Raw genomic sequence first — 27593 nt, 5'->3', positions numbered from 1 at the left:
AATCGATAGCAGCACGAAAATACTCACTGACTTTCGAGCACCGAACCAGCCTCGCAGTGATACCGTGGCGGCACAGTTTTCCAATTTTTCGCCAAAGCGACCATCGCTCCAGCATCTAATACACCGTAACCGAAAAGATGATTGAATTCGAGACCAACTCCATTCATCGTCCAATGGAATCTTCCCTTGGCATCGAACAGCGAATTCCTCTTCGACGTTAGGACCGTCAAGTGTTGCACGTCACGCCAGGTCAACTGCGGACTGAAATTAGAATCAATGGTTCATTGTATGCTTCTCTTTTACATAATTATATTCGATTCTATGAAATTTATTAAAAACTCTTTGATCTTCCATCGACAAATTCGTGACACTAATACGCTTGTGGAAATTGAACAAAAGAAAATCACACGTTCGATCAAATACGAATAAGTTGAACTGACTTGGTCCGATTAATTATCGAGCGCGCTGTCGTGCGAAATTCTTTGGAACTCGTTCAGTAAAAATGTCTGTACCGAGTTTAGAGGCAGGAAGGGAAACATTTTCGGTACGTTTGCCGAGGAACCAACCATTTGCAAAGGAATCGATATTTGCCGGTATCAGTGGACGATCAAAGGAACTGCAACAAGAAAACACAGGGCTCAGAAAACACGCGAGCATCGAAGAGACAGCGTGGTGCATTAAACCTCGGCCTTTCAACGTCACATCCTCTGTTACTAGGTCACGTTTCACCGACTGTGTTCGACGAAACACGGAGCCCCCATTAGCGCAGCTTTTGCTCTCCGTAAGCTGCTGCTCTGTTTTTCAATTTTCACGATTCCCAACGACCAGCGCACGGTTTGAATCGCGGCCCAATTACCCCTTTGAATAAGTTGAAATTTATCCTCGCTGTCGTTTCCAACGATCGTTTCTCGAAATTATCGCGATTCATTCATACCTACAGGTACATTCTCACCTGCAATATTTCGAACCATTCCTTTCCTTTTAGTTGCTCCTATCGACCCGTGATTTTTCAGTAGAACGGATCAACGATATCTGGTCCCAAAATTTTCAAGAAATACGATACAATAAGATCTAAGTCTAAATCTCGTACGTGGAAGCGTGCGATAGCTATAATTCTGTAGAAAATTCTCTAGAGATCTGTAGTAGGGCGATTACATCAATTTTTATCGTTCGCGATGCTAAATATTTCATATCAAACGCGATACCTACGCAGCGTCGTTTACGTCACAATTTGCAATATCGTTCGTTACTGAACGAACGATAAAACTGTAAGCTGCACCGTATTTCAGGCAGATGGTACTTGCCGCTTTTTAGTGCTTTCGGATCACTCTCACGCTGATGCGGCTACAAAAAGTCTGAAAGCGTATAGCGTGATAATTTGCAATTGAATGGCTCTCTTCTAAATTGCAGTTTATTACGGGTGTTGCAGTGCAACGATAATATCATGAAACTATCGTGCCTTTAGAAATAATAAAATATTCCTTAAATTATCTTATCTTTCTTCATTTCTTTAAATCATTTCATTTCTTGCCGCGTTTTATACAATATCGATTTCACCTCAAGTATCAGAACCAACTTCTCTTATCTATAATCGATTTCCGTTTTTACCGTACTTTTTCCTCTCTGTTTTATACTTTTAGTTTTGCAATTTACTTCTGTTTTTCTTTCATTCTCTTTTACTATACCTTTTACCTCCTCCATCGTTGTTTGACATCGGTTCTTCTTTTTTTTCTTTTTTACCCTTCCATGCTTTCCTTTGCATCACGCCCTTTTACCACCTTTTTCCTATCTCTTTTTACTCGACGCACTTTTTATCTCTCTTCTGCCGTTTAACCTTCATATTTCGTTCCACCCTTTTCCTGTTCTCTTTCCTTTGCCATAAATTTCCTGTTATATTTTTTACAGATCATTCACGTCGAGTATTTTCGATCTCTCGCGCGACTGCACGACAGTCGAACCTTAACGCGAGTTAGAATCAGGGTACAAATTATAATAATATTATTTATTATATATAATATATAATATTATAGTAATATTAATATTATTTATTTTTTTCGTACTTGGTCGCTCCTCGTGCTTTCGAAATGAAATATGACGTACATCATAATTTATTCGTATGTTGCGTAGCAATTTTGCCGTCTGCTTGCGAATTCTCTCTATACGCGTATAACAGAGTCACAATGGTAGATACAAATTAACGTTATTGCTAATTATCTACCCACGTCACCATTGATGGAGAAGTATCTTCGGTATTTAACACCCATGGGTCAGCGCTCGCGTCGATGGCTATCGAAATTGCTAATTCACATCGCTTTATCGTCGATATTCGTGTAAAATTTATTTGCTCGACAGCGCGGTTAATCATTCATTTACCCTATTTCCCTTTAATAGAAAAACGAGTATCGCGAAAATACCGAGCCCGTATCGTTCTCGTTTAACCGTAAGCGTCTATCTATTTCCGTTCGCCAGCGAAATTTGAATATGCAAATTAAACGTTAAATATAAACGAGCAGAAAATGTTTTGCAATTAAGTTTCGATCAATAATTCTATATTTATTCCTAAAACATCGATCGAGCTTACAAATTACTGTAAGTAGTAAAGTACAAACTCGAGAATGCTCGAGAATTGAATCGTGAAATCATCGAGAAAACGCTAATTACCAAAAATCAATGTCTCGTTATAAACACTTGCACAAATTACACGTTACAAACGTCGAGATCATTGCAGGTTCTTTTATTCGTAATTTTCTGACTGAATTACTTAATATCAAAGATAAGGAAAAAGTGTGCGACTAATTTCCAACAGCAATGTATATGCGTCTTTCAAAACTTACATCACAAGATTGCTAATGAACGAATTTCCTTCCGATTAAAAGCAAGTTATCTGGTTGTACTAGTTGCAAGCTTGTTGCAAGCTCTGCAAGATACGTGTCATCGAGCAGTTGCGATCCCATGTAGAACTTTCATCTTGCAGACATACTATTCCATTTAAGTAAGTTTCTTACTTTTCTAACCGAACCGTGGGTGCCATAATACGTAGGATCATAAGGTTCCTACTACTATTTATTCGATAGATATGAAAATACATGAAAATTTTTAACGACTTTTAGAAATAGCTTATTCGTTATGAACTAGTTGGAGTTAAGTTTCGAATGTTCCTTCGACTGCGAGTGGTTAACTGTAAACGTTTCAATAAGCATCAGGAGACAAAGATAAAAGAAGATTTGGAAATTTGTTCAACAGGTTAAGTTGCGACTGCGACGAAAAGTTTCGTCAATGTCTTAAAAAATCGACAGACGAAATAAGTGCCAACTTAGTAGGATTCGGATATTTCACCCTATTAAGAACGCAATGCTTCCGAGTGGATTATCCTATCGTGGACTGCATAGAAAGATCCTGGTTGTAAGTGTAATTACCGTTCGACACTGACGAATGATTTTTTTCTCGTGAATTTCAGCGAAAAAAGAACTTTCCATTCTCTTGCACGATAATTTATGAAATAGTAGAATCAATGGAACAGAGAGAGTTACAATTTATACATTATCGATCTCATGCTGAATCGTGCAATTGCAAATCGAATATAAGGGCAATCGAATAACTTATAGATTTCATTATTAAAACTATTTTGTCATCGATCTCGTTACTGTCACACGAGCATTTATTATGCAGGGTGGTTGGTAACTGGCGGTACAAGCGGAAAGGGGGTGATTCTATGCGAAAAAAGAAGTCGAAAATATAGAATAAAAATTTCTCGTTTGAGGCTTTGTTTTCGAAAAAATCGTCTTTGAATTTTCGCTCGGTACGCGTGCGGTACGTTATAACGGATCTTACTGTAGATCGTTGTCTCGATGGAAAAATTTAATTCCTTTTTCGCGTAGAATCACCCCCTTTCCGCTTGTACCAACCACCCTATCATATCACTGTAAGAATATATAATACACAGGACAATCTGTGGCGAGAGGAGATCAAAGAATTCTTCGACATAATATTAAAATTGACTGGAGCGCTTACTTGGCTTCGAGGGCAAGTGCAAACACTCCCGCAGCCTCGGGTGCAGCGGCTGAGGTTCCGCTGTGCGTCGTCGTGCATTTACCGTAAAGGTCAGTGGTGGCCTGGAAAAAAGAAAAGGAAAATATATCGTCTAAATGCAATTGCAAGTCAGTAACCTCTCTCTCTCTCTCTCTCTCTCTCTCTCTTTATCTCATTTACCGGCTGAAATTAGAACGTACTTTAACTGTTATTTGCATTTTAATGACCCTACAGCACGTTTTAATTGTAATTAGGTTTTCAAAGCGTCCTCTGTATTCACGTAGGTAGTTTGTCATGCGCCTGTTACCCGAAAGATTTTAAGTGATGGAATTTTGAATGCTCTTTTAGCGGGTTTTCTTCTCGACGCTCGGTCCGTTGTTCGCAATGCAGCGTAATATTTTCGCGTTTCCAAGCGAGACGGAAGCACATGAGAACGTTGAATCGCGTACGAGCTAATCCGAGTATCGTACGCTGCCATTATATGGGAATAGTTTCGACTTGAAACGATCGTAAAAAGCGTGGATCGTTCGAGAAGATTGAACGTAGCAATTCGTACAGAAGGAATTAAACGTTCTATTTCCAAACGTTGTAATTTCCTCGAGTGCAATCGCGCGTGTTCCGCGTATATCGAGAAAGTTTCTATAAATATATGCGATAAAGTTGCTATAAATATCCGCCAGTAATCGTTTCAGTGAACCTCCGCTTAAGACTAAGCACGTCCTTATGTGGTGAAGTAATTCAATAATCGACCATTTCTTAATAGTGCAACCGGTTCTGGCAATTTCTTGTAAGAACTGAAATTTTATAAAACGTTTCTACAAGCGTGCGAAATACCTTCGCGAGGTGAATTGTTTAAAATACAGCGATACAATTTGGGAGGAGAAGAAGAAAAAAGTAAATGCGAAAAGAATCGAGTGGATCGAAATAAAAAAGTAATCCCTTTCTTTCACTTAGCACGCAGACGATCGGCATTGGAATAAATCTTATTTGAAAGTGGTCCTTGTAATCCGTGCCATGGACGTCCACCCCCGTTTTCTCTCCTTTATTTTCCCCTTCGCTCAACCGTGAAATTTTCGTGGAATCCCGTGGAACAGAGAGATAGTGCAGGAAATCCGAGCGGACCGTGTTCATCCATAAAGTCCCGGCTATCGAGCGCAAAAACGTTCAGGAACGAGGGCAAAATCTATTCAGGAACATGCTCGCCGCTGATATGGGTGTTGTGAACGAAACAACGTGACACGTTGTTAACAACCAGTTTATACAAGATTATCGAAAACAGAGTCTTGTTATCGTGGAACTCGCGTTTCGTCCTCGACCACGTCAGCCTAAATTTCCTTCGTTAACTTTCGTGTTTAAATATCGATTTCTCTCGAGCGTGCTTCGTGAAGTGGTTGGCAACATCAAACGGTATCTTTTATTTAACTCTTATCTGTTCACTTCTTCTGCCTCTTTCCGTGCTTTTCGTCGTTATGAAATGACGAGCTCGTTCGATTTTCCGGTTTCATAAATTCATACGATCGATACATTTCTCCATTTGATTTAGCGATATACTCGGATCCTCGAATCACACCTGTTCGCTCCTTTTGTCATTCTACGTGCCTTGTTGTTACGGGTTGACTGCTTTTCACGAGGATCGTTCTCGTTGAGTCAATAAAAGAAAGGAACCACGAATAACAACGGCAATCCTTCTTTTCACGCGAGGAAGCGTTCCATACCAGAGCATCTATCGACGATGAGCGTCCATAAAGCCGCGGTATAAAGTTTACGAGCAAATCAGAAAAGCTTTCATGAGCTAAGAACAGGAATTTCTCGTCCCCCGTTAATCCCTAGCGATGAAAACGATCTTCTCGCGAGTTACGCTTCCGCCAACAGCCTTTCTTTCAGCTGACATGTGCAGGAAGGCAAAGAAATGGTTTAATATTCCATCTTGTTTCGCATATCGACCCAACGTCTCTGGAGGATAATGTGTGTCCATGTCCTCGTATCGAATACCTATTCTCTCGTCCCAATTCCTAGAATACGTCAACTAGTCGCAAAAGCCCAAGTTGATCTATAATTTTCAAACATCCCGTAAGCAAGATATCTCAGATTGAACGAGCGCAAAGTGTCTCGACACGACTAACCATCAGACTAACCATCTAATCTCGTCTTTGCTGCACGAATAATAAGGGCAAAATTTCATTCCAGTTCGCGATCATCTTCCCTCTTCTCGTTGCTGTTCCTCGCCTCTGAAAGTGGGTAACCATCTAGGAGTTTTATACGATAGTTACTCTGGAGAGTACTTTCAAATTGTGTATACACTTAGGACTAGCTTCGAGAATTCTTACTTTAAGATAGACGATGGAAAAACTTGCACGTTTTCTTATATCTTCTATAAGCAATTCCTCGTTCGCTGAAGCGAGTGATAAAACTGTAAAACAGCACGTTCAGATGCAGTGCTCGCTTCGCGATAATCACTTTCGTCGCCAACTGGTGATAATTTTCCTCTTAAATGGATATCTACCACATAGGAAGATCCACGTAAAGTTAACAGGAAATTAAATTCAACCTTCGCACGGCCTTTACTCGCCAACGACATTTTTCCTGCTTTTTAAACGAAGACGCCTCTATTTACCAGAGGATACGTGGCGCTCCTGCTGAGCAACCGGGAGTTCTTCTATTTCCCCAGCCAGCATTTCGCCCATATTATTTCAGCAGGATGCTCCTCAATTCCCTAGACTAGCGTGATCTACTGCTGCGTTAAAAGTGGCCCACGTTAAGCACCGTAATAACGCTGGAAAAATGCAGCGCACGAGTTGAAACAGGTAATTCCCTCTGATCCTGCCATCATACATTCATAAACTTCTTATCTTAGCTTCCTTCCACTTGATAGGTAGAAGGAACCAGTCTTGTCGAGCCGTGGAATAAAATTTCGACGAGAGCCTTCTTACGATATCACTTATACCCTTTATCGTGCGCCGAGTGAACTGTAAAAGATTGACGAGCTTTCTCTTAGTGTGTGCTCACGCCTACACGATGCTCGACGGCATTTTATACCACGCTACGCGATATTATACTTCCTACCTAGATCTCTATCCCAATTTAACAGCTCCTTCTTTCAATTCGCCAGTTCGTTTTTTCGTCCATCTCGCGAGCACGAACAAGAAGGATCGTATTACGATCATCGATGGTTGTTGATATTTCGCAGCCGAAATACGATATTCGACCTCAGTCAATTTAACTATTTCTTAGAAAATCGGCTGTGACCAAGGTCCGCTTTCGTCCACATTCTTCTTCGTTTTTTTCTTCTTTGAATCTCAACATCATTCGCTGAAAGAAAGGTTCGTGCGATCGGAAGACGCAGATATATATATCGGTTGACCTGACACCGAGGTAACACGAACTGCCACTGTTATCCACTCTAATTAGAGAGTGACCTTTGTCTGGTCATTAACTAACAATCCGGTAACAAAGCAATTTTCCAAGTAGGTGCAAGTTGCACTACGTCGAGAAATAAGAATCACTGTAACTGTTTCTTCGTACAGTGAACACGACTTTCAACGCTGTTTCGTCTTGTTCGTTTGCGCGTTCATTTACTACACGAGGGAACATATTAATATAATAAATCAAGTGTGAAAATTGTAAGATATATTTGATAAGAAAATATCGAAAGAAACGCGGGAAATGTCTGCGAGAAGTTAACATGGTTCATTCGAGTCGCACGTACCAGCGGAGCAGCAAGATTCTTGGCTCGTGTTCACGAAATTAACTTATTTTTACTTGAGTCCTCGCGTATTTCCTCCGCGAAGCTGGAATTCTTTCCGCCGTGTTCCAGATACTTGCGAAATTGCGTTATCGTGACTTCGACCGCAACTCGAATAGCAAATTCCACAAACATGGCTTGTAACTTCGTGTACGATGAGGTGGCACGTTGCAAACGCTTCGCAAAAATATCGAAGATTCTAAGGAAACTTTATAACAGAAAGACTGTCGAAAATTAATCGAAAGTTTGACACACTTCGAAGGATAAATACAAACTTTCTATACAATAATCGCGCCGCTAAATTGTTTAAAAGGATATTAAACGTCGAGGAAAGAATATAAAGAAACGTCGAATTTTCTAATTTTCTACGACGAATCAACGAATTCCGATAATCCTCGAAACTCTTCAAAGTTCTCGTCTTATCCTCTGATTCTTATCCTAAGTCTATAAGGCTTTCAAAATTCATAAATATTTGGAAAGTTCGAGGCATTAACGTCGTCTAAAGACCCTCCGTAATCCCAGTTCTACACGTATTTCCCATAAGATACCCCAGTTCTATACATATTTCGCATAAAATACCCCAGTTCTATACGTATATCCCATAAAATTGTTAGAGCCCTCGAATCTCACGAATCCATTAAAAATCCCCTAATATTCGAGCAAGCTCGCAGAGTCTGTGGTACGTTTCATGCCACTTACTACTCCAATATTGGGATCCTTAGCGCCGTTGCTGAACGTCGAGGCCAAAGTACTCGAACAGCTCTCATCGTAATGAGCGTTTTGCCCGTCGTTGATGGCGCTGTTAATACTAATAGTCCACATACTCGCTGCATAGCCATCGCAATTGCAGTCGTCCTCTTCACCGCCGTCACCGGAAGCCCACACGTAAATGTTACCTAATCCTCTTCGACCCTGTGAACCAGGTATATCCAGTTTATCAAACATTAAACGTGTAAAATCTCTGTTAACTTGTAGACAATTTAAATTCTCATTTAAATTACGCTCGAGTTGTTTTGGCCAAAATTATAATGACTCGCCTCTACTACTCCTCGTTACGCGGTTAAATTTAATTCTAACGACAAGGGCATTTTACATTTAAAATTAACCGAAAAAGTCAGCGAATAAAAGTTAGTTTCATACTTCTTTTTTCTGTCTGGGGCTTGACAAATATCTTGCAAGTAAAATTGCCATACGTTCCATTTCCGCGAGAACTACGATGAAGTTTCTCGATTTATTGGAATTTAAGAGACCAGTAGTATTTCTTCTTAGAAGTATTTCTCAAATATAACGAAGATGGAAGATCGTAGCGCAGAAACACGTACACTTGGAGTTTATTTCTCGGTCGACAGCTACGTCCCCGAAGAACTTCCGCTCCCAATTGGCTGGCAGCGCGGCGTAACAACCTGTCACAAATCGAGTGTGTGACGACTGGTTGTTAAGGGGAAATTCCGAAACGAGAGACGTGGTCCCTGAAATATCCGTGAACAGAGCGGATCTTGACACTTATCGATTGATGCTTCTGTCGTTCTCAGCGAAAGATCGTCATAGGGCGGTGTAATTGGAAAATAGAAGTTGCCGAGCAATTGGAAAAGTTCGATGGAAATTAATTAAGAATCGACGAGCGTGCTTTTTAATACACGCTTCCTCGACATAGTTTGAAAACACGAGAGCAAACTAATTTGCAACAACGGGACGAGCACAACGCAAATAAACATACGAGATTCGACGAAATGAATTACTCGGCTAATTAGTAGTAGTCACGTTCACGCTACGAGTACGATAAACAGTTACGCGTCGATCGATGTTCCAGCTTCCAACGAGTCCTCGAACATCTCGTTCCGATTCTCGTAATTACATTCCAAATCTAATGATCGCCGCGAGCCATCGACAGCAATAAATACGAATGCAGCTGCTTTTCTTCGAATCTGTCTAATCCTTGCCTCTAAATTACACAGTTAAAATTATCGTGATGGAGAAAAGTGATCGTAAGCTACGTCCGTGGCTTTTACACGAATCGATTTCATTATCTCGGTAATTAAGTCTACTCGACTACGCCGTCTTTTCGATGAAAATTATCGACGCTTTCGTTCGCAATGACGTGGACACTGATTGGATTCGAAGCAATTATTGGCTACTCGTTCGTGGTTTATGGGAATTGCGGAAACTCGAACAAGTCGGGTTCTCTCGGAAAAATCGAAGCACGTCTTGCGTGTTCTCCCTTCAGAGTTCGAAACACGTACTTATTACATGCTTGACAAATCCAATTCCATCTACGACGTGTACAACACGACGTTCGTTCGAAACTTTTGGAATCTCGATAACTTTGCTTGTAAAATAAATAATTCTACCTTTATCCTGTATGCTACCCACGATAAAAAATTTAAAATCTTGATAAAGAAGTCGTGAAAAAGATGGGTACGTCGCGAGTACGTTCTGTCGAGGAAAACTTTAATTACTCGATGTTATTCACGCTATACGCGAAACTCTGACGAATAGTAGCGAACCAAAGGATGTATTCATGAGCTTTCACGCAGAACGATCGATGGAGTCGAAGGATACTTTGTTTACAGACGGCTTGAAAGCACCGTTGAGCGACTTCCGTTGACTTGACGACCGTCAGAAATTCACGGCGCAATTACAAAGTTAATTAGGACACCGTTTCTGCAAAGACGAAGTTGGCGAATTAACTTTATTACCTCTTGACCTTTCTTCCCATGGAAAAACAAATTCTCTCGGTTGAAGACGGAAGACGAAGAGAGAGAGCGAGAAAGATTTGGTAATTAAAAGAAACTTCGATAAAAGTTGCATACGAACAGCGTTCAAACTTATTATAACTCGTGAAATATTGAAAATTGCGACAGGCCGAGCAACGATAAAAATTATGCAATTAAATCGTCGTATAATATTGTTAGGAGAGTGAACAGAGGAAAGCATGATAAGTAAATTAAACATGGGAAATATAAATAGCGACAGAGGGTGGAAATGCTAAGCATCAAAAAAATATCAAGGAAAATATGAAAGCTGAAATGTCGTAACGTTTTCAGCGAAAACACGGAAACCTCTGCGACCACGGTATACGCGTATCCTGGAAATTGCCGTATGTGCCGCTGGAGTACGTGATTCGAACTACAGAGGAAGCAACTTTGATAAAAGGGAGACGCATATTCTTTACGAGAACAAATTTCACGGTGGAATTATCGTTAAATGAGAAACGTCGTAGAAACGTCTCGTAAATACTATGGCTTGCGTAAATTACATAAACCATAGCTTAAACTTACGTCATATATACTTGTAAAATGGAGAAGCACTAAAGGTTGAACTTAGTCCCTCGAGTTTTGCCCGCAAAAGATTACTAGAATTCCAGAGTAAATCTATTAGGCACTTTAAGCCGTGTGGCTGAATCAATTTCGATTCATTCAGATATTTCACGTTTATTACTTTCCAAGTTACACTTTCCTGTACTATTGTTCTGTCCAACTATATGAATGATTTTATCTCTTGTCTCTGTTTTTATAAGTACAATTATTTATTATACAGAGATAAAAGCTTTTTTAATCGACTCTTCTCTTTATTCAGTAAAATAAAATATTCACTGTGCGAGAGTTAAATCAGATTAAGCAGAAATAATATAAAATAAAAGTTGCGCGCGATACAACATTATTGAAAATATTAATAAAGCGTGTTATTGTTTTATCAATTTACAAAAAAATATGTTGGAACGGCAGATGCATCGTAAAAGCTTGTTACACAGATCAGAGGTGGAAAAAGAGTTCCTATAATTCGAGCGAAACGTTTTATCGTATAGTGATGGAAAAGAAGATTCAATTTCATAAAATTTCATAAAATTGTAGATGAGAGAAAAAGTAATAAACAATTAAAATGATTTTTGAAATTTCTTTTCGTAAATACAATGGAAGTTCAATAAAATTTAACAACGCGAATTGACTGAAAAATAAATCGCAAATGAAATATCGCAACTTTCGACACCAAAAAATAGCAACGGGTTAAATTGAATCGATTTTTGAAAAATGCAGGGATTTTGAAAATCCCTTTCGTAAATGCAATGGAAGTTCAATAAAATTTAATAACGCGAATTGACTGAAAAATAAATTGCAAATGAAATATCGCAACTTTCGACACCAAAAAATAGCAACGGATTAAATTGAATCGATTTTTTGAATTCCTTTTCGTAAATACAGTGGAAATTCCATAAAATTTAACAACGCGAATTGACTGAAAAATAAATTGCAAATGAAATATCGCAATTTTCGTACACAAACTAAAAGTTCTACTTTCGTTACAACAGTTGCAATCGAAGTAACTGTAACATGATTTTCAGCGTATTCAGCCGACAAAGAAAGTTCAGTTGGTTAACTAACGACAACAAAACACATTAACTTCACCGTGGAAACCGATCCTGGTTTAATACCATTTGCCAACGTCACGTTTTGTGTTCGAAACTAGCAACTAGATAACATTCGTCCCCACAAGATACAATATCAGAAACAGATTGCGTATCGTAGAAACGAATCACGGCAAGTTCCTCACGGGGAAGTTCCTCTGTGCCCTGCCTGAATCGCGATACGTTACTGAAATATGGATGACACGTATCGTGGGTGAAACGGCTGTCACAGTGTGTTTATCAACGTAAAAATTACATTCCGCTGTTTCCATAAAAGTTTCAAATGGGGCGCGCTAAAGTCCCCTCTCATGAGAAATCAGAACGCTATACGGTGATGGCTCGCGTAAAGATCACCACGGTTTTAACGTCAGCCGTAGAATGAAATCCAAAAGCAACTTCAAACCAACACCAAACAGTAAACGTGTCAAAACGACATCGAGCAGATCAATAATTTATTATGTTTGAACAGAATTTCATCGGTTATACCAAACGGTTTTACCGATGATGCTCGTTACCAAAATCTCATCGATAACGCAAATTTGTATATTCCATGGTGATGCGAATTCGTACAGCGATGAGCGATGTAATCACATGATGATTGCACAGCAGGAACGTAAAAGTTAAAAACAGACACGATTTATCGTTGTACTGCTTTCTTTTACTTGCTTCTACGCTCTGTGTTCCGACGATTAAAATTCCTTTAGACACCGATTTTGCAACATAAAATGACAGATTTATCGAACCAGAAACTTTTCCATATTTCTCTATGTTCTACGGTTACAGAGTTTGGAAGGTAGCGATAAATAATCGAGCAAGTTTCAAGGTACGGGGGTTAATCCCTCTCTCCCTCCCTCTCTCCCCCTCTCTCTGTCTCTCTTAGGATGCTAAGAAGATCCTATGGGTGATGTAGAAGAGGGTAAAAAACGTGATACTAATACGCACCTCGTTAACGCCACGCACGATGGCCCTCATCGTCGCATTTCGCGGCCCGTCCACGGTCTTTCCGTCGTCCGTCGGTCCCCAAGAGGCGCTATAAATGTCTATGAGGTCAGGTTCGTGTCCCATGCTGTTAGCTTCGATCAGGTCGGTCATGTAAGGCTGATCCAACATTCGGATCCCAGCGACTTTCGAGTCGTAAGCTACGCCCACGCCGCAGACGCCGTTGTCCCGGGCTGCTGCCACCTCGCCGGCGCATCTGGTTCCGTGGCTTTCAAGAAAAATAACACCTTAATTAGACCCGCCGTGTCTGCGTGACAGGGAAAATGTTTTTACTACAGATTCTCCGTGCTGGGAATCTGGGTGTCGATTATCGGATGATTAGCAGCGATTAGAGCGTGTAAATCGAATTGAAGAGACTCGATTAGTTCGTGGATCTGGATTATCAGAGTTCGTAGAAACGTTAGAGCGAGAAATTTCATAGAGGGAAAAACGAACTATCGTTTTCCTCCTTCGAATCGTCTACACGGTAGTCCTCCTTCGGTTATTCGTTGCTTGTGCAACGCTGAAGGCAATAAATTGGTAAAGAAACAAGACGGGTGAAATGAAAACAAACGATGCACGAGATTTGAAAAGTTCTTTCCCCGTTGGTTCATCGCAATCACGAATAACGTATCGCCACGAAACGGATACAATCCTCTTAAATGAGAATTTATGAGCGATCGCGTCACAAGCGTACTCGCGTCGCGAACTCAAGAACAGTCAAAGGAACGTCATAGTCGATACCTGAAAGAACGTTTAATGAAAATTTTATTGCGGCAAATTTGCCGTTGGAAAATTACCAAGAACGTTTACCGCTTAATAAGCTGCCTTTATTGCTGTGTACGTCAGGTTGAAACAGCTGCGAACTGAACAAGCGCATCTGGTACCAGAGGTACCGCAAATGGGCCACGACAAATACGATTTTATTATACAATCCGTAGCCAAGACGATCTACAATTGCCTGTGATAACACGCCGCTGGCGTTTATAACCTTTGTATTTTCTAATTAAAACAAAATTAAATGAATATTCCCTATTACATGGTATCCCTTCGATTCGAGCTATAGAGCGATATTCATTCGAATCAAATTAATTCCCATCTCAATGGTTAAACGATCATTTGTCGTGTGACGTCTTCGCCATTAAATCTCAGCCAAGCGGGTTAAATTACACCCAAAGTAATTAACGAAAGGACGAGTGGAACAGCAAGTCACGACGATCTTTGAATATACCGTGCGACTAAACTAAAAAGCGGGGAAACCGAGACACGGCTATTTATTATAGAAATTAATCAAGCAAAATTCAAATTAATAATTAATAATAATTACAGAGAACAGACAGCGTTCGTTAGAAGTTTGATGACATTCATAATTTTATCAGGCTCGTCTTCTCAAAAATTTTAAGGATGCAGTACGTTCCTTAACTTACATTCCATCTTTGATTTTCTCTTCTAAAAGTCCATCTATCGTGAACACGGGCGGAACTACCAAACGTCTGATCAAATACTCCTCGAAGCAATACCGCGTGACTATCAGTTTCGCTGACGACAAACGGATAAAGCATGCGACACGATATTGCATTGAGCAAGTGGAGACGCAAACGAAGCGTTCAGAAGACAGAAAGCGAACTGCTGAAAGCTTCGCGTGTACCACGATACAGCGGAGATATTGGGAAAGACGTGGAATCTCGCGATTCTCGAGTCCAAGTCGCGACGCAAACGTTCCAACGAATTTTATCGTTCGCTTTATCACGCCCACTCGATTCTCTTTCGTCACGTTCCTGAAAGCTTTAGAGTCCAGCTTTATTACAGCGTTCTGATTGAGCCAATAAAATCGAGTAGTGCACGTCATAAAGAGGATATGAACGACTTTGTCGCAGACGTATCAACGTCCAAATCGAGGCGATCACCGTGAAACGCCCGTCTCATTTTCCATCAAGCTTTTCACACACACACACACAGAGTAAGAACGATGAATTACGTTAAGACGGGGTCATGGTGTAATGCCACATCGGATTGACAAATTCCTCGTAGAGACGGTGCAGAAAGCGTTTTAATCAATTCCTCGTTTATTCGCTGAATAAACTCGTTTCCTTCGATTAAACGAAGAATCGAATTATAGATACGCTCGCTGAATATACGAAACGAAGCGTGATTCGTTAAATTCTTCTCTCCGTTAGGAAATTCAGTGAATCATTAATAGAGTTGTGGACGATTGTCTAGAAGTTCTTTCTTGATGAACTTGTTCCAACAGAGATCCATGTTTCTCTGTCGAAACATGCAAAGCGGAAAGGTTAAAGGGGAAAGATTCGACAGAGAGATATTTGAGAAACGAAAAATGTTTCATCTCGAAGGACGAGTACCGATGGAAAATAGGCAACTCGTACGATAAATTCCCTTACTGAGATACTTTATAAGAACGCTGGGCGAGAAACGCTTTGAGTAGAACCGTTCGCTCGTCGTTTTAGGCTTTTCACGGTATTTATTCGAGGTAGAAAGCTCTTGTCAACGGCAGGAACTCGCAGAAATTGCTGGAAAAAGATTGCGTAAGCCATCGCGGGAAATAAATGATGGGTTCATGGAAACATTTTTACGTAAGAGATACGACCGCTCGACAGCTGTGCTATGAGAATTATGGAGAATAATTCTCCAAGTGAAATTAAAATAAACAGTGAAATTGGAAAAGAAATACGTTAGTCTCCCTCGTCGAGATGTAGGAGGTTTTTGCGTCAAGCTACGCGATCAGTTTCTTTCCACCGTTTCATCGGATCCTCCTATCGACTTTAAATGTAAAACCGAAGAAAGGGCCGTTCTTTTCGATTCGCTAACTGAAAAGTCCATTTCTCGGTATCGAATAAAAAGTTTCATCGATTTGTCCCGGCTGCAACATCGATATCCTGTTCCTTGCCTTCTTCTCGGTGACCAGTGTCACCTTCGATCACCGTGGAAAAACAACATAGAGTTGAAATAAAAACTCGAAACAATTTCCCAACGTTAATAACCATCTACCCCAGCGTCCACGCTAATTGCTATCCGGTAATCATTAATTACGCGATCGTGCCGAGCTTTCGCGTTTCTCTCAAGTTATTATTAATCAAGGCCAACCCCTTTCTAATTTTGTTAGTAAAAATAGCCGGTTCTACCTTATATAGGAAATATTTAATCCTGTAAACTTCGTTAAAATTCCACTCTGTAGATTGCAGCTTCACGGTAATACGGATTTTGTATCATTTTACTCACCTATTGAACCAATCGTCGGTATATCGTGGATACGGATAAGGATCGTTACTGCTGAAGTCGTAAGAAGCTTTGGCGTTCTAAAACATACGAAGGATTTTTCTTTAGTTTCGTTGAATCTTCCAGTGAAAATGGTATCCTATTTCCTGATTACAAGGAGAATTCTAGGAATTTAAAATTGATAGAAGATCGACAACCTACGGATTTCCATCCCACGCCAATTCTTTTTTCTCATTTTAAGAAGATGAAATAAAAATACGTTACGACAGCAATTCGATTGGTAAGTATAACACGCCGGGGAATCGATATTGGTCTGAGTAGCGATATTCTTTAAGATGAAAGTTTCCTGGAGCTTTTCCAATGGATGAAAAAGTGAAGGAAATACGCTTATTTGTTCTTTCGTAACGTAACTTTTATGTGACCGCACTGCTGAAAGTTTCATCTTTGTAATTTCTATTTGTTATTTCTATTTACTTACTACTTTCTATTTACTGCGCATTCTAAAAATTACATTCTGGTGTTATCGACTGGGAATTATCCTTTTCTTACTGTCATCCATGTTGTCGATCAGATCATGACATTATTTTATTTTATCCGACTGAGAATCGAATTCTTGTTCTCCAGGTTGATAAGCAGTAGTTCTCTCAACATTGTCATTACAATGTTCTTCATGTCAGCTTTTCCTTTTACACGGCTCTTGCAAGCTATGCCACTTCTGTCATGATAAAAATATTACTAATATTTCATGGATAATCTCCTCGTTGCTCTTCATAAATATCGCGTTGTCAAGGGAATTTTTCGCGCATAAAATATCTCGCAAATTTGTACAACGATAAATCAGAATAAATCTCCGACAAAAATGACTAGACTTGTTGGCTTCATTAATTAATCGAACGCAGAACCCAGCGACATAATTTGCGCAGCATAGGAATTCATTCCTATTAATTTTACACCCCATAAATTCCTCGTATCCACAGAACGTCGATCGACTATTAATCTTCGTCTTGAAAACTGCCCCTTCGGTTCATCCCTTCGTTCTTTCCAATCCCCTCCCATGTTTCTCCTCCCGTTTCACGTCCATATCACCTCATTTTTTACCCTCTAATTGAATGCCATTGATAAAAATTCCAGAATCTTTAGATGTTTTAGTATAATGGCCCAACTTAACACTGACAAATTCATTGTCGTTCCTGTCATAAAAAGCACTCGACCAAACTTTATTAAATTCGCTCCATCGAATTCCTTCTTTCTTATCTACGAATTCATCCCTCGACGACGTTGAACGACGCGGTGAACATTGTATCAGGCTGAAATAGTAATTAGTTTGCCGGTTTTTATGCTGGAAAATTCCATCCTTTGTCATTTAACGTCCAGCCAACTTTCTCCCCTTATTGTCTCCTCCCTCATAAAGTTGACAACGAGCCTCTGTGACACGTGGGTGTTGCATTGTCTGTCCGCCTTTCAGCCTCCGATCTTTGGAAAAACCCTGAGAAACTTCACCCATTTATTATCTTTTCCCTCTTCACGTGTTCACGACATCTCTGCTGTTTTTATTCATGAAACGTTTCCACTGACTGTTTGCTTTAACTATATTCGACATCAACTCGACATCCCAGCACATAGGTTGAGCGCCCGTCGTCGCCGCGAAACAAAATAATTCTACGTCGCTGTTATCCAAAGTACATCTGCCAAGTATTTGCTGTAATTTCCGAGCGTGAATTCTTCAACTTCTCCTTCAGCATCATTCGACACACGTTATCGTCCTCTTTAACTAACCGCTTTTAACGCGCTGACTTTCTTGTTCCTGCAAGACATCAAGTAGATCTCGAGGAGCTAGCTAAGCTACGTGATCTGAATCGAACGTACCAGAGACTTCTGCACTCAGAAACTCGTGGCCAAGACAGCTCGTAAAACAGACTGTTCTTTCGCGAATAATGGAAATTATGTCCCTCCTCTGTCTTCGTTTATTCTCCGTAACACGCACGTCGTCGCCTTCGACGGACAATCTTTCAACTTGCAAGGCAACGACGTTTTTCTAGAGGCGCGTACTCGTCAGCAAATATGCTCGCTATGGATGCTTTCAAGATTTTTGTAAATGCCTCGTAATAAGACAAAGTTGTTGGAATCAGAAGGATATTTCAGTCCAGCCGAGCAATTTCGCCGGATTTCGTTGCGAATAATTTCCAAACGATCTACATTTGAAGACAGATTAACATTCGTCATTACATTTCGTGACAAACGATGAAATATATCGCGTACGTTGAAGATTCAGCGGCTCTAGCTTTCTACGAGGATAGAATCCCCACTTGTTAAAACGATAGAAGTTGATATCCTCTCGTCAGTTGTAATATATCGCCGTAGTAATAATTGCATTTTAACTAACAAATCGCAACAGCCGAAAAATAAGAACGTTCTAAACGTTCGTAATTGTCCCTGATAGATCTGAAGGTGCGTTATCCAAGTCGTGCGATACGTTTCCCTGTGATTTTCCATTGGGTCGGGTTTCATTTCCCAGGACAAAGACCGCTGCTAAAGACACCTCGTCGCGTTGATTAACGACGTTATACCGGGGAACAATGGCCGTCTGCTCGAGTAGATCCTGGGTAGGACATCAGTGCGACGACTGCCACAAAATGGACGCTCCGCGGATTTTTATCGTCGCCCGTTCGTCGTGATAAAATGGTTACGAACTCGATTTGAATTTCAACGCGTGCGATTCAGTATATGCTAATGTACCTTATGAATGTGTTGCGGTTACAATAGAACGCCACCGAGATGTGGCAGCAAACGCGTTGAAAGGAAGGTAAACAGCATGATCTCCCACGCAATTTTTCAACCTTTCAGACATCGACTTTATAACGAATTTCTACAATATGTGTTCGGAGTATTCGCTTGAACCACGGTTACGTATAATAATCACCATACTTTCTTCTTTTGCGTATAGTGATCGTACTTACGTAGTTGTATTTTAGATCCGGATGCATGTAGTCGACCCCTGGAACAAAAATAAAGAACCGACGTTTTCAAAATGGAATACGTAATCCGGTAAACCAAGGAATGGAAAGATACTAGAGATACTTGAAGATTACGCCAAGTCCATTAAAAGTTTCCGCGGGCTAATCATTCGAAGAGAGCTTTAAGCCCGAGTTCCGTGTAAAGATGAAGCTTCTCTTGCAACACGACTGACCTTTTACTTTATGATTTCATCAGCGTATTCTCCAACGTTAGATATTTACATATCACGTTTGATGGGAAAGACTGAAATACTTTAAAGTCTTATAACGCGGAGTTAGTATTCCATAGTCTTATAACGCGGGATTAAAGCTGGTTCCGCTGAACGTTAAAACTTATTAATTAATATAACTTAAGATAATAAAATAAAATATAAAATACAATTAAAATAAAATAAAACATAATTAATATATCATCGTAAACCATTCAGATTGCTTCATATTTTACCGATACTTTCATCGTAGTCGAGTCTCGATACGTTGCTAATCAAATTTCCAAATTTTTCGCGTAATCCACATGATATAGATATTCGTAGAAAAACGTGTATATTCAAGTATCGAAAAGTTTCATGAAGTACCATAGATTTAACATACACGAGATATAATTGGAGTTTCTACGACTATTGGCTCGCGAATTGATGAAATTCCTGATCGTTAATCTTCTAAATCCACGAAACAACGCTTTATTCGCCGAATATTATACAATTCACTTTATTCGAACAGATTACCGGAAGATTAGAGCGAAATGATCGAAGTCAACCAAATAATGGAGCAATTTGTTTATCTAAAGTATCAACGAGTTTCGTGCGGCGTTAAACTCGTAATATTGCGTGGTCGACAACGCTAACGGCGGGATATTATCGCTATGTTTGCCGAACGATGACTGTCGGGCGAAATCGATAGAACCGAGGTAAAGCCGTAAAAGGCTAAAATCTTTAACAAGCTGTATCACGAGATATCGCAGATTACAGTTTAACAGAGACGATATCGAGGCTCTGGACTTAATAAACGATCGAGATTGGCCATCAGTTACACGCCTTTCTATCAGGAACTATCGATTGCTATTTACAGAATGGGAATTCTTCGTTAATAGCGAAAAATCCTCTTTCTTCAGAAACAGCAACAAAATACTCGAGCATTTCTAATTTCGAGATATATTCAATTCTTATGAAACATTTAAATAAAATATTCTCTCTACTACTGTAACGTCTAATTACATCGTAAAAGAATCATACCTAATGCAGTCATGAAGTTATGAACGTCATAACAAATGTTTTTATAGCATCGTTTAATTTTCATTGGACGATAAGCAAAGATATGAATTATTTTTTGTGACATTAGTTTAACTATGTTGTGAGTTTAGTTTCTGACTACCAGCAAATGCATTATTATCTTAGAAGTCGATGAGTGAAGTTATGACTGGCTCAATTGCTATATCACGAACAGCGATGTGGCGAAATTGTTATTCACCACGAAACGAAGTTTGTATTTTTAGAACGTTCAGTCCATACATCAACTGCCAGTGTAAATCCAACTTTTATTTGAACCTAGCGACTTCGATATATGATCCAATAATAGCCACACTAAAAAAGGGAAATAAAAAAAAAAGAAAGCTAGAAGTCGTTGAAAAGTAACAAAAAAAAACGAAAATCCATAGGCAAACGATGGAAACGCATATCTGTTCGTTCAATGTTCGCGAGTGGAGCACTGTTGCGATACCGAATAACAAATATTTTGCACAGAATCCAATCGGATATCGAGCTGGTCCATCCTTATTTATTCAAAAACGATAACTCGTTGAGAATCGGTTTCCAAAAATTGTTTACAGCAATGTAAAGAGAATAAAAAAGCCACGAGATGTCGAGTTTCGTGATTTTATAACCGAACAGAGCGATAGGATCATCACAGAATGTATCATCACAGAACTGGGTTTGTTACATCGATTTTGATCCACTAGCTATCGGCTATCGCTGAAAATCCCTCGTCTCTGTATGAAACAATGTACGATACGTACGATTCAATCAATCCACGAAGTCCAAATACAGGTTTCTCTTCGTGTTTCGTTCGCGTACATTAATATGCATGTTGCTGAAGCGATTACATTGTATCCTTGTTATCACGTTTATGGAAATAGACTAGAAGAATTTACAAAAAAGATTTACTACCCAGCTATCTTCTATTCTGCACGATACCAGTGAAAGCTATTTTCTACAAAAGATTAGAAACGAATATTAGAGTATACGAGGAAACAGTGTATAACGATAATTAATGAAGCTATGTCGCGATAGCACCAGTAACTGATTACCTAGTAATGCTAGTCGACGTGCAATTAATACAACCAACCTCGGGAATACAAGACATTCATGCGTCGCGTAATTTAAGTTAAAACGTTTTCTGTTAATGAGATTTCCAGATGCCACGGGTAAAATTATGCCCGTTAAATCGCGCCAAATCGTCCTACGTATCCGTATCTACATGACCTAGAAAATACGTTTAATATGTATATGTAAAATAGTGATAATCCGCTTCCGTGATATCGTAAACGCTGCATTTCTATGCCAGTGTGAAAATCCAATAGTACATCTGAAGTGATATCTAAATAGTTTTAGCAAGTATGTTATACAGTTCGGCAGAAGTGTATAACATAATATGAAGGAAATATAATCGACAAGAGAAATAGAAAGATTGACAAAACTCAAACCGGAAAGAACGCTACAAAATGCTACAAAATGTAATACGGTGCAACAGAGAAACGGCCGCAACAAAGACGAGAACCAAAGGAACGAAACAATCAGCAAATACAGTAGTAATAAGAGTTAGCTATAAGAAGATGAAATTAATAAATGGTACTATTACGCCATTATCCAAATAGTTTAAAATAAAGAAATCCAAGTGGAATCTCACCATCGTCCATTATAGCTGTGGTAACGTTTTTTCCAGTAACACCCTGAGCCCAGGCTGCCTTCACGTTCAAGTCTAACTTCGCTTTGCCACCGTTTTGTCCAGTGTTCTTCAAGTACCATTGATATTGGAAGAACGGATCCGACGGATCTCTATTACCAGGATTCATTTGACTCATTTGGTACGGTGGCACGAGATTATCCACGCTGAGAGGTTTATAGCCTCTCTTCACCCTCTTGAATCCGGGCTGTTGCACCGCTGTGTGCACCTAAAACATTTATTCGAATCCACCCTTACACCAACGCGAGAACTCCGACTCCTCGAAAATGCCAAGTAGTTAATTTCTCTTTTACGAGCTTCGTCGAATGATTAATGGACGAGATCATAAATGGTCAGAATGGTCAACAGAAAAAGGGTAAAATAGCGATAAAATGGTAACGGGAACGTCAAATATTTCCCCTCGGTGGAAACAAAACGAGGAGGATAAACTACAGCAAGAGGAATGCGTCTAAAGACAGATTTCGCTCGTTTTCGTTTGACATTTTCCGTTCTACGACCTGAAGCAAACAATGGGAAAATAATGACTGTTTGGTTAGAGTTTCTCGCGTTCTCAGAATCGAGTAAAAGGGTCGGAAAACGGATATAGAACGATGGAAATTTATGAAAGTATAATAAAAAACGGAACGTTCTCTGCGAAGTGATCGATGACAATATCGCGGCCGCACTCCACGCGATCGAACAATCGTAATTTACCCGATCAATCTGTTCCCTTTCCAATTATACCCTCCATGTCGCTGGAAGTTACGTATTCATTTACATTTATATCGGTAGTCCGGACGAGGCTTTTCAAATCCACGTATCCTCCCACGAGCCAAAGAATACGTTCCTTTGGACTTTTCAAAGCGACCTCCCGTGAAAGCTATTATTCGAAATGCTACATTGATTTTTCTAAAAGACGATAACAATCTTTTATCGATGAAATTTACGGCGAACGGTTAAAGGGACGCTTTGAGAGTGAAATTTCAGCCTTGCGAATAATAAATGTGATATAACGATGGAACGAAAATTCTATGAGAAAAAAGAAACGATAAAAACCCGGCGTATTTCAAGGAATCACTTACCAACGGATCCACTTTCAACCTTCTCATGTGAGGTACAGATCTCTTGTTCCTTGCGTGTGGTAGGGCTTTATGAACGAAGTGATATTCCGTTTGGCTGCCCAATATCTACACAGACAGGAGAACAGCAATTTATATTCGCTGCCACTTCGTTTCGTGTCACTGGTACGTTGCCTCGATCCAATTCTTGCAAGATAACGGAAGACAATTTTTATTCGATTACGCGATGAACATTCATCGACACGTAATAAGAAAGCGGTTCCAGTTGTTCAATCGTATGATCATCTCTCGAAGAAATGGAAGCGACAAACAACTAGAGAAGAAACGGCGAGACAGTTGGTTGGTTAAAGATGACTTAGCAAGCTCGTTACCGTCTTTCCATCATCTTGGAAGGAACAAAAGGATTCTAAGTGGCCGGACGAAGTGAAATTCACCCGTTGCTTCGCAAAAATTGCTCGATATACCTTAATCCAGACCGGATGTGCGAGTAGGAGAATCCTTTCGAAACGTCGATTCGCTTAGGATATTGGAACACGTAGGTAAATAACGTGATCTGATCGAATTATGCGGAAGCGAGTTAACGTCGAACCATCGTTTCGACGATCCACTCGAGCCAATTACGGACAGATTAAGTCACCTCGGTTACGGTACGGTCTGTTATCGGATTCATAAATTATTTATCCCTCCCAATCGTTAATTCGTCTGTTTTAGCTGATTGGAAAGAGAAAACGGTGGGACACGGAGAGAGGAAGGAAGAAGGGGAATATAGGGAAATAAATAACGGAGAGAAGAATAGAGAAAAGAAGAAAGGGAGAACAGTAAAGAACAAAAATGTAGAAAGCAGAGAAGTATCTTTTCCTGTTGATTCCACGACTCAACGGCTTATACGTTATCTGAGCTTTTCGCAAAAATTAGCTATTAAAACGCTTTTTAAATTTGAAAGAATACTTATATGTTTTTTGATAAAACGCTTACGAAGAGAATAACTAATAGCCGATATCCTCTGAAATCGAGAAACTACACACGTTCGCTCCAATCCAATAATACCAGTTCTCACGGGACACGCGACACACCTTGCATTTAAATCACTCGTTTGCTAACAATTTTATCAGGATCGAGGAAGAATAAAGTAAAATTTCAATCGCATTTTAATCCTCCTATTTTACTATTAAAATAATCTTCGCTCATATACTCGAGAAATCCGATCGCTGTTCGATAATTCGATACAAAGAATTGCCGTGGCAAAGTTGAGAACTTTAACAAGAAGGAAAAGATTACAACGAGAGGCTAACACGTGGACGATATCGATGGAGGCCTACACGTGACCATATCACAGGATATCTCATTATTGATGATATTGGAATCCTCGTAGATATAGGTGTCTTGAGTCGACGCATCTTATTCCATTCCATATCCCATTCCCGATACACAGCCACCTTCCAATGCTACTTATTCGTGTACAAGCTCGATTCTAACTCATGGACTAGTGCAATTTTCTGTAAAAGCCATCGACGAATTTCTCTTCGCATGATACTAATGAAAAACTACAAACTACTTGGAAGCTTTAAAAAGTATCGTCTGAAAAGTTTCTTTCGTTTCATAAGGCGATAATAAATGAACAACAATTTCTGTTTTATATTATTTTATCGAATTAGGTATGATCCATTTTGTTATATTTCTATTATTACATATTCGTGCATAATTCAATAAACTAATATAAAAGAAAAAACATTGTGCGTCTATTATTCTCTTATAAAACGAAAGAAACTTTCCGGGCAACCTAATATTAGTTACTAAACACGTGTTGTTATGAAAAAAAAATTGTTCCTGTAATTTCCCATTCTTAGCGTTTGAGATCTACCTTTGACGATTTCGATGTTCTTCTAACGCACGACTATATTAAGAGAATAGAAAAAGGGGAAAAAGAACAGAGAAGAAGGATATTTCGAATCGTGATTGCTTTTGAAATCTAGCGTGAAATTTAGCTTTAAAAACTACAACAGCTACTGTAACGAATATTAACTGACACTCGAAATAAAATCCTGGTCGTGATAATTTAATACGATCCACGTTATGAAAATTCTTCGTTAATCGCGTTATACGAGTCATCTTCCATTTTCAAGCTTCAAAGAGATTCTTTCTTTTTTTTTTTCTTCCATTCAAACAGCGAAATCCCAGTTTTCTCTGAGGTACGAGGAAAGGAACAGACGAGGGACATATTTTTTTAACAGACTGGAAGAAATTAATGGGATGGAGAGATAGATGGAATGGCAGATCGATCGAGCAATAGACTCCGGTAGCTTTTTCGGTAAAAGGAAGGTGAACCGCGACGAAGAGAAACCAGGAACCGACAGTGTCTTATCATCCAGTTCTCGGCTCACGATATTCAATTTCCATGCGTGTGTCGCGTCATGGTTACCCTGCAGTCGTTTCCGATCAAAAATAACAACAGCGCGATCGATGCTCCGCGAAAGTCGATATCGAACCGAGCTACTTCGTTAATTACGCGGTTCCTCGGCAACTATCGACGCTTTACCGCCGTATGTAAATTTCCTTGAATATCGACGAGTGAAGATACAACGAAGCAACGTTGATTAACGATGCACTAACTTTCCGGTAGAATACTTGTCGCGAAGTTACTTACAACGTGAAAGCGTTGATTCGTATCGAAGAGGAGATCAAAGGCGATCGTCGCTCGATGCCACGAATTTGTAAGATAAATAACGCGGTAAATGGTAAGAAACTTCCGTATGTAAGTGCGATCACCAGCCGAGGCAATATCCAGACAAATCTGTTATCCGAGAAACGTGATGGTTGCCGCGAATTCCAATATCAGGAGGCGTGAATACGCGTAGGACGTCAACGAGAGGTCGGTGGAAAAGAATTTTCTCATTTTGACGCCGATTCTCGTGCATCGTTGCTTTTATCCTGAACTTTGTGAAACCATGTTTTCAATGAAACGGGTTATGATACTTTTATAAAAGAGGAGATTTAGGTAAGTCGCAACAACGAAAAGATAAATCGCCTCCTTTCAAACTCCGATGTTTCAGTGCGTAATACGAATTTGATCGTAACAAAGTTCTGTTTTTTCATATTCGTTTGAAACATTTTCGTACTCCTTTTCACTTTTTTTTCACAGACGATTCTATTTTGGATTTAAATTTGTTATCTCTTTGAAATTTATTGGGAATTTATTTCCATACAGAGTTTCTGGAAAAAAAAAGCAACTTCGTTTGAGTCCGCTCGTTGCAGATGGATAGGTTCAACACGTGCAGCACCGAGAGATTAGAATTCTATAGCGATGCAACGCCTTTGAAATCCTCAGTGACGATGAAGCTCTCTACGAACGTACAATGACGCTTCTAACGCTTTAATGGAGAAACATATTGCGTGCATCCCGGATTTTCGTCGACCCTATGTTATTTAATCAAGCTCCACTTTTGACGAAACAGAACCCGCCAGATGACCGATCAATCTGGGTGGACTTTATTTGGGTCAACGAATCTATCTGTTCCATTAACTGTCCTATTTTTACCATCGTAAAAGAATTAAAGCGCAATATTTCCGTAGATATATCTGTCAAATTTCTTTACATTACAACTATCCAACTTAATTTTCTACTTCTCTTATTCAATAAAAAAAATCTTAGATATATAATCGATGCAAAATACTTTCCAGCTTCCATGTAGATTTTCAGTCTTGTGTTAAAATATAATTAACAACAATCGAATCTCGCTACGATACTAATAAAATTTCAAAATGGTCTGTCTAATGCACGTGATATGTTGATAAAAAAAGTAAAACTTTAATACGTCGCTGTATTTATATCGCGTATTTAGATACGCTTTACAGATCGGTAATTTAGTGTTCGAAAGGATCGCCTATATTTTAATGCAGAAGAAAAGAAGGAAATAGAGGATAAAGCAGGATTCTGATAGAAATAGACGTTTTATCTCGAGACACATAGTACCATAATGTAGAACTAGTCGCCTCTTAATCGAGTTTAGCCTGGGCTACACGTGTCACGTAATCTAATTAGCAAACGTGCACCAAGTGCGTAACATCGAACACAACATTACGTTATTATACATACGTTCACCGGATAAACCTTTCCCTTCAGCCACGGCTATCGCATATAGATACGATTTATCGAGCCGACGCGACGTTGTATTGGAAGC

General features: G+C 39.5%; 1 protein-coding gene across 1 annotated transcript in view; it reads right to left on the bottom strand.

The window, feature by feature from the left end:
* The window catches only part of LOC100742794 (neuroendocrine convertase 2), a 39527-nt gene that overhangs the window by 3796 nt on the left and 8138 nt on the right, over positions 1–27593 (bottom strand). The window contains 8 exon segments of the mRNA XM_003491363.4: positions 28–261; positions 4012–4112; positions 8471–8683; positions 13116–13380; positions 16389–16465; positions 19343–19380; positions 22301–22565; positions 23419–23523. Of these exon segments, the coding sequence (XP_003491411.1) occupies positions 28–261; positions 4012–4112; positions 8471–8683; positions 13116–13380; positions 16389–16465; positions 19343–19380; positions 22301–22565; positions 23419–23523 (1298 nt within the window).

Source organism: Bombus impatiens, unplaced genomic scaffold (assembly GCF_000188095.3).
Source record: "Bombus impatiens unplaced genomic scaffold, BIMP_2.2 scf_0548, whole genome shotgun sequence".
Taxonomy (NCBI): Eukaryota; Metazoa; Arthropoda; class Insecta; order Hymenoptera; family Apidae; genus Bombus; species Bombus impatiens.
This window is presented reverse-complemented; position numbering and strand designations above follow the sequence as displayed.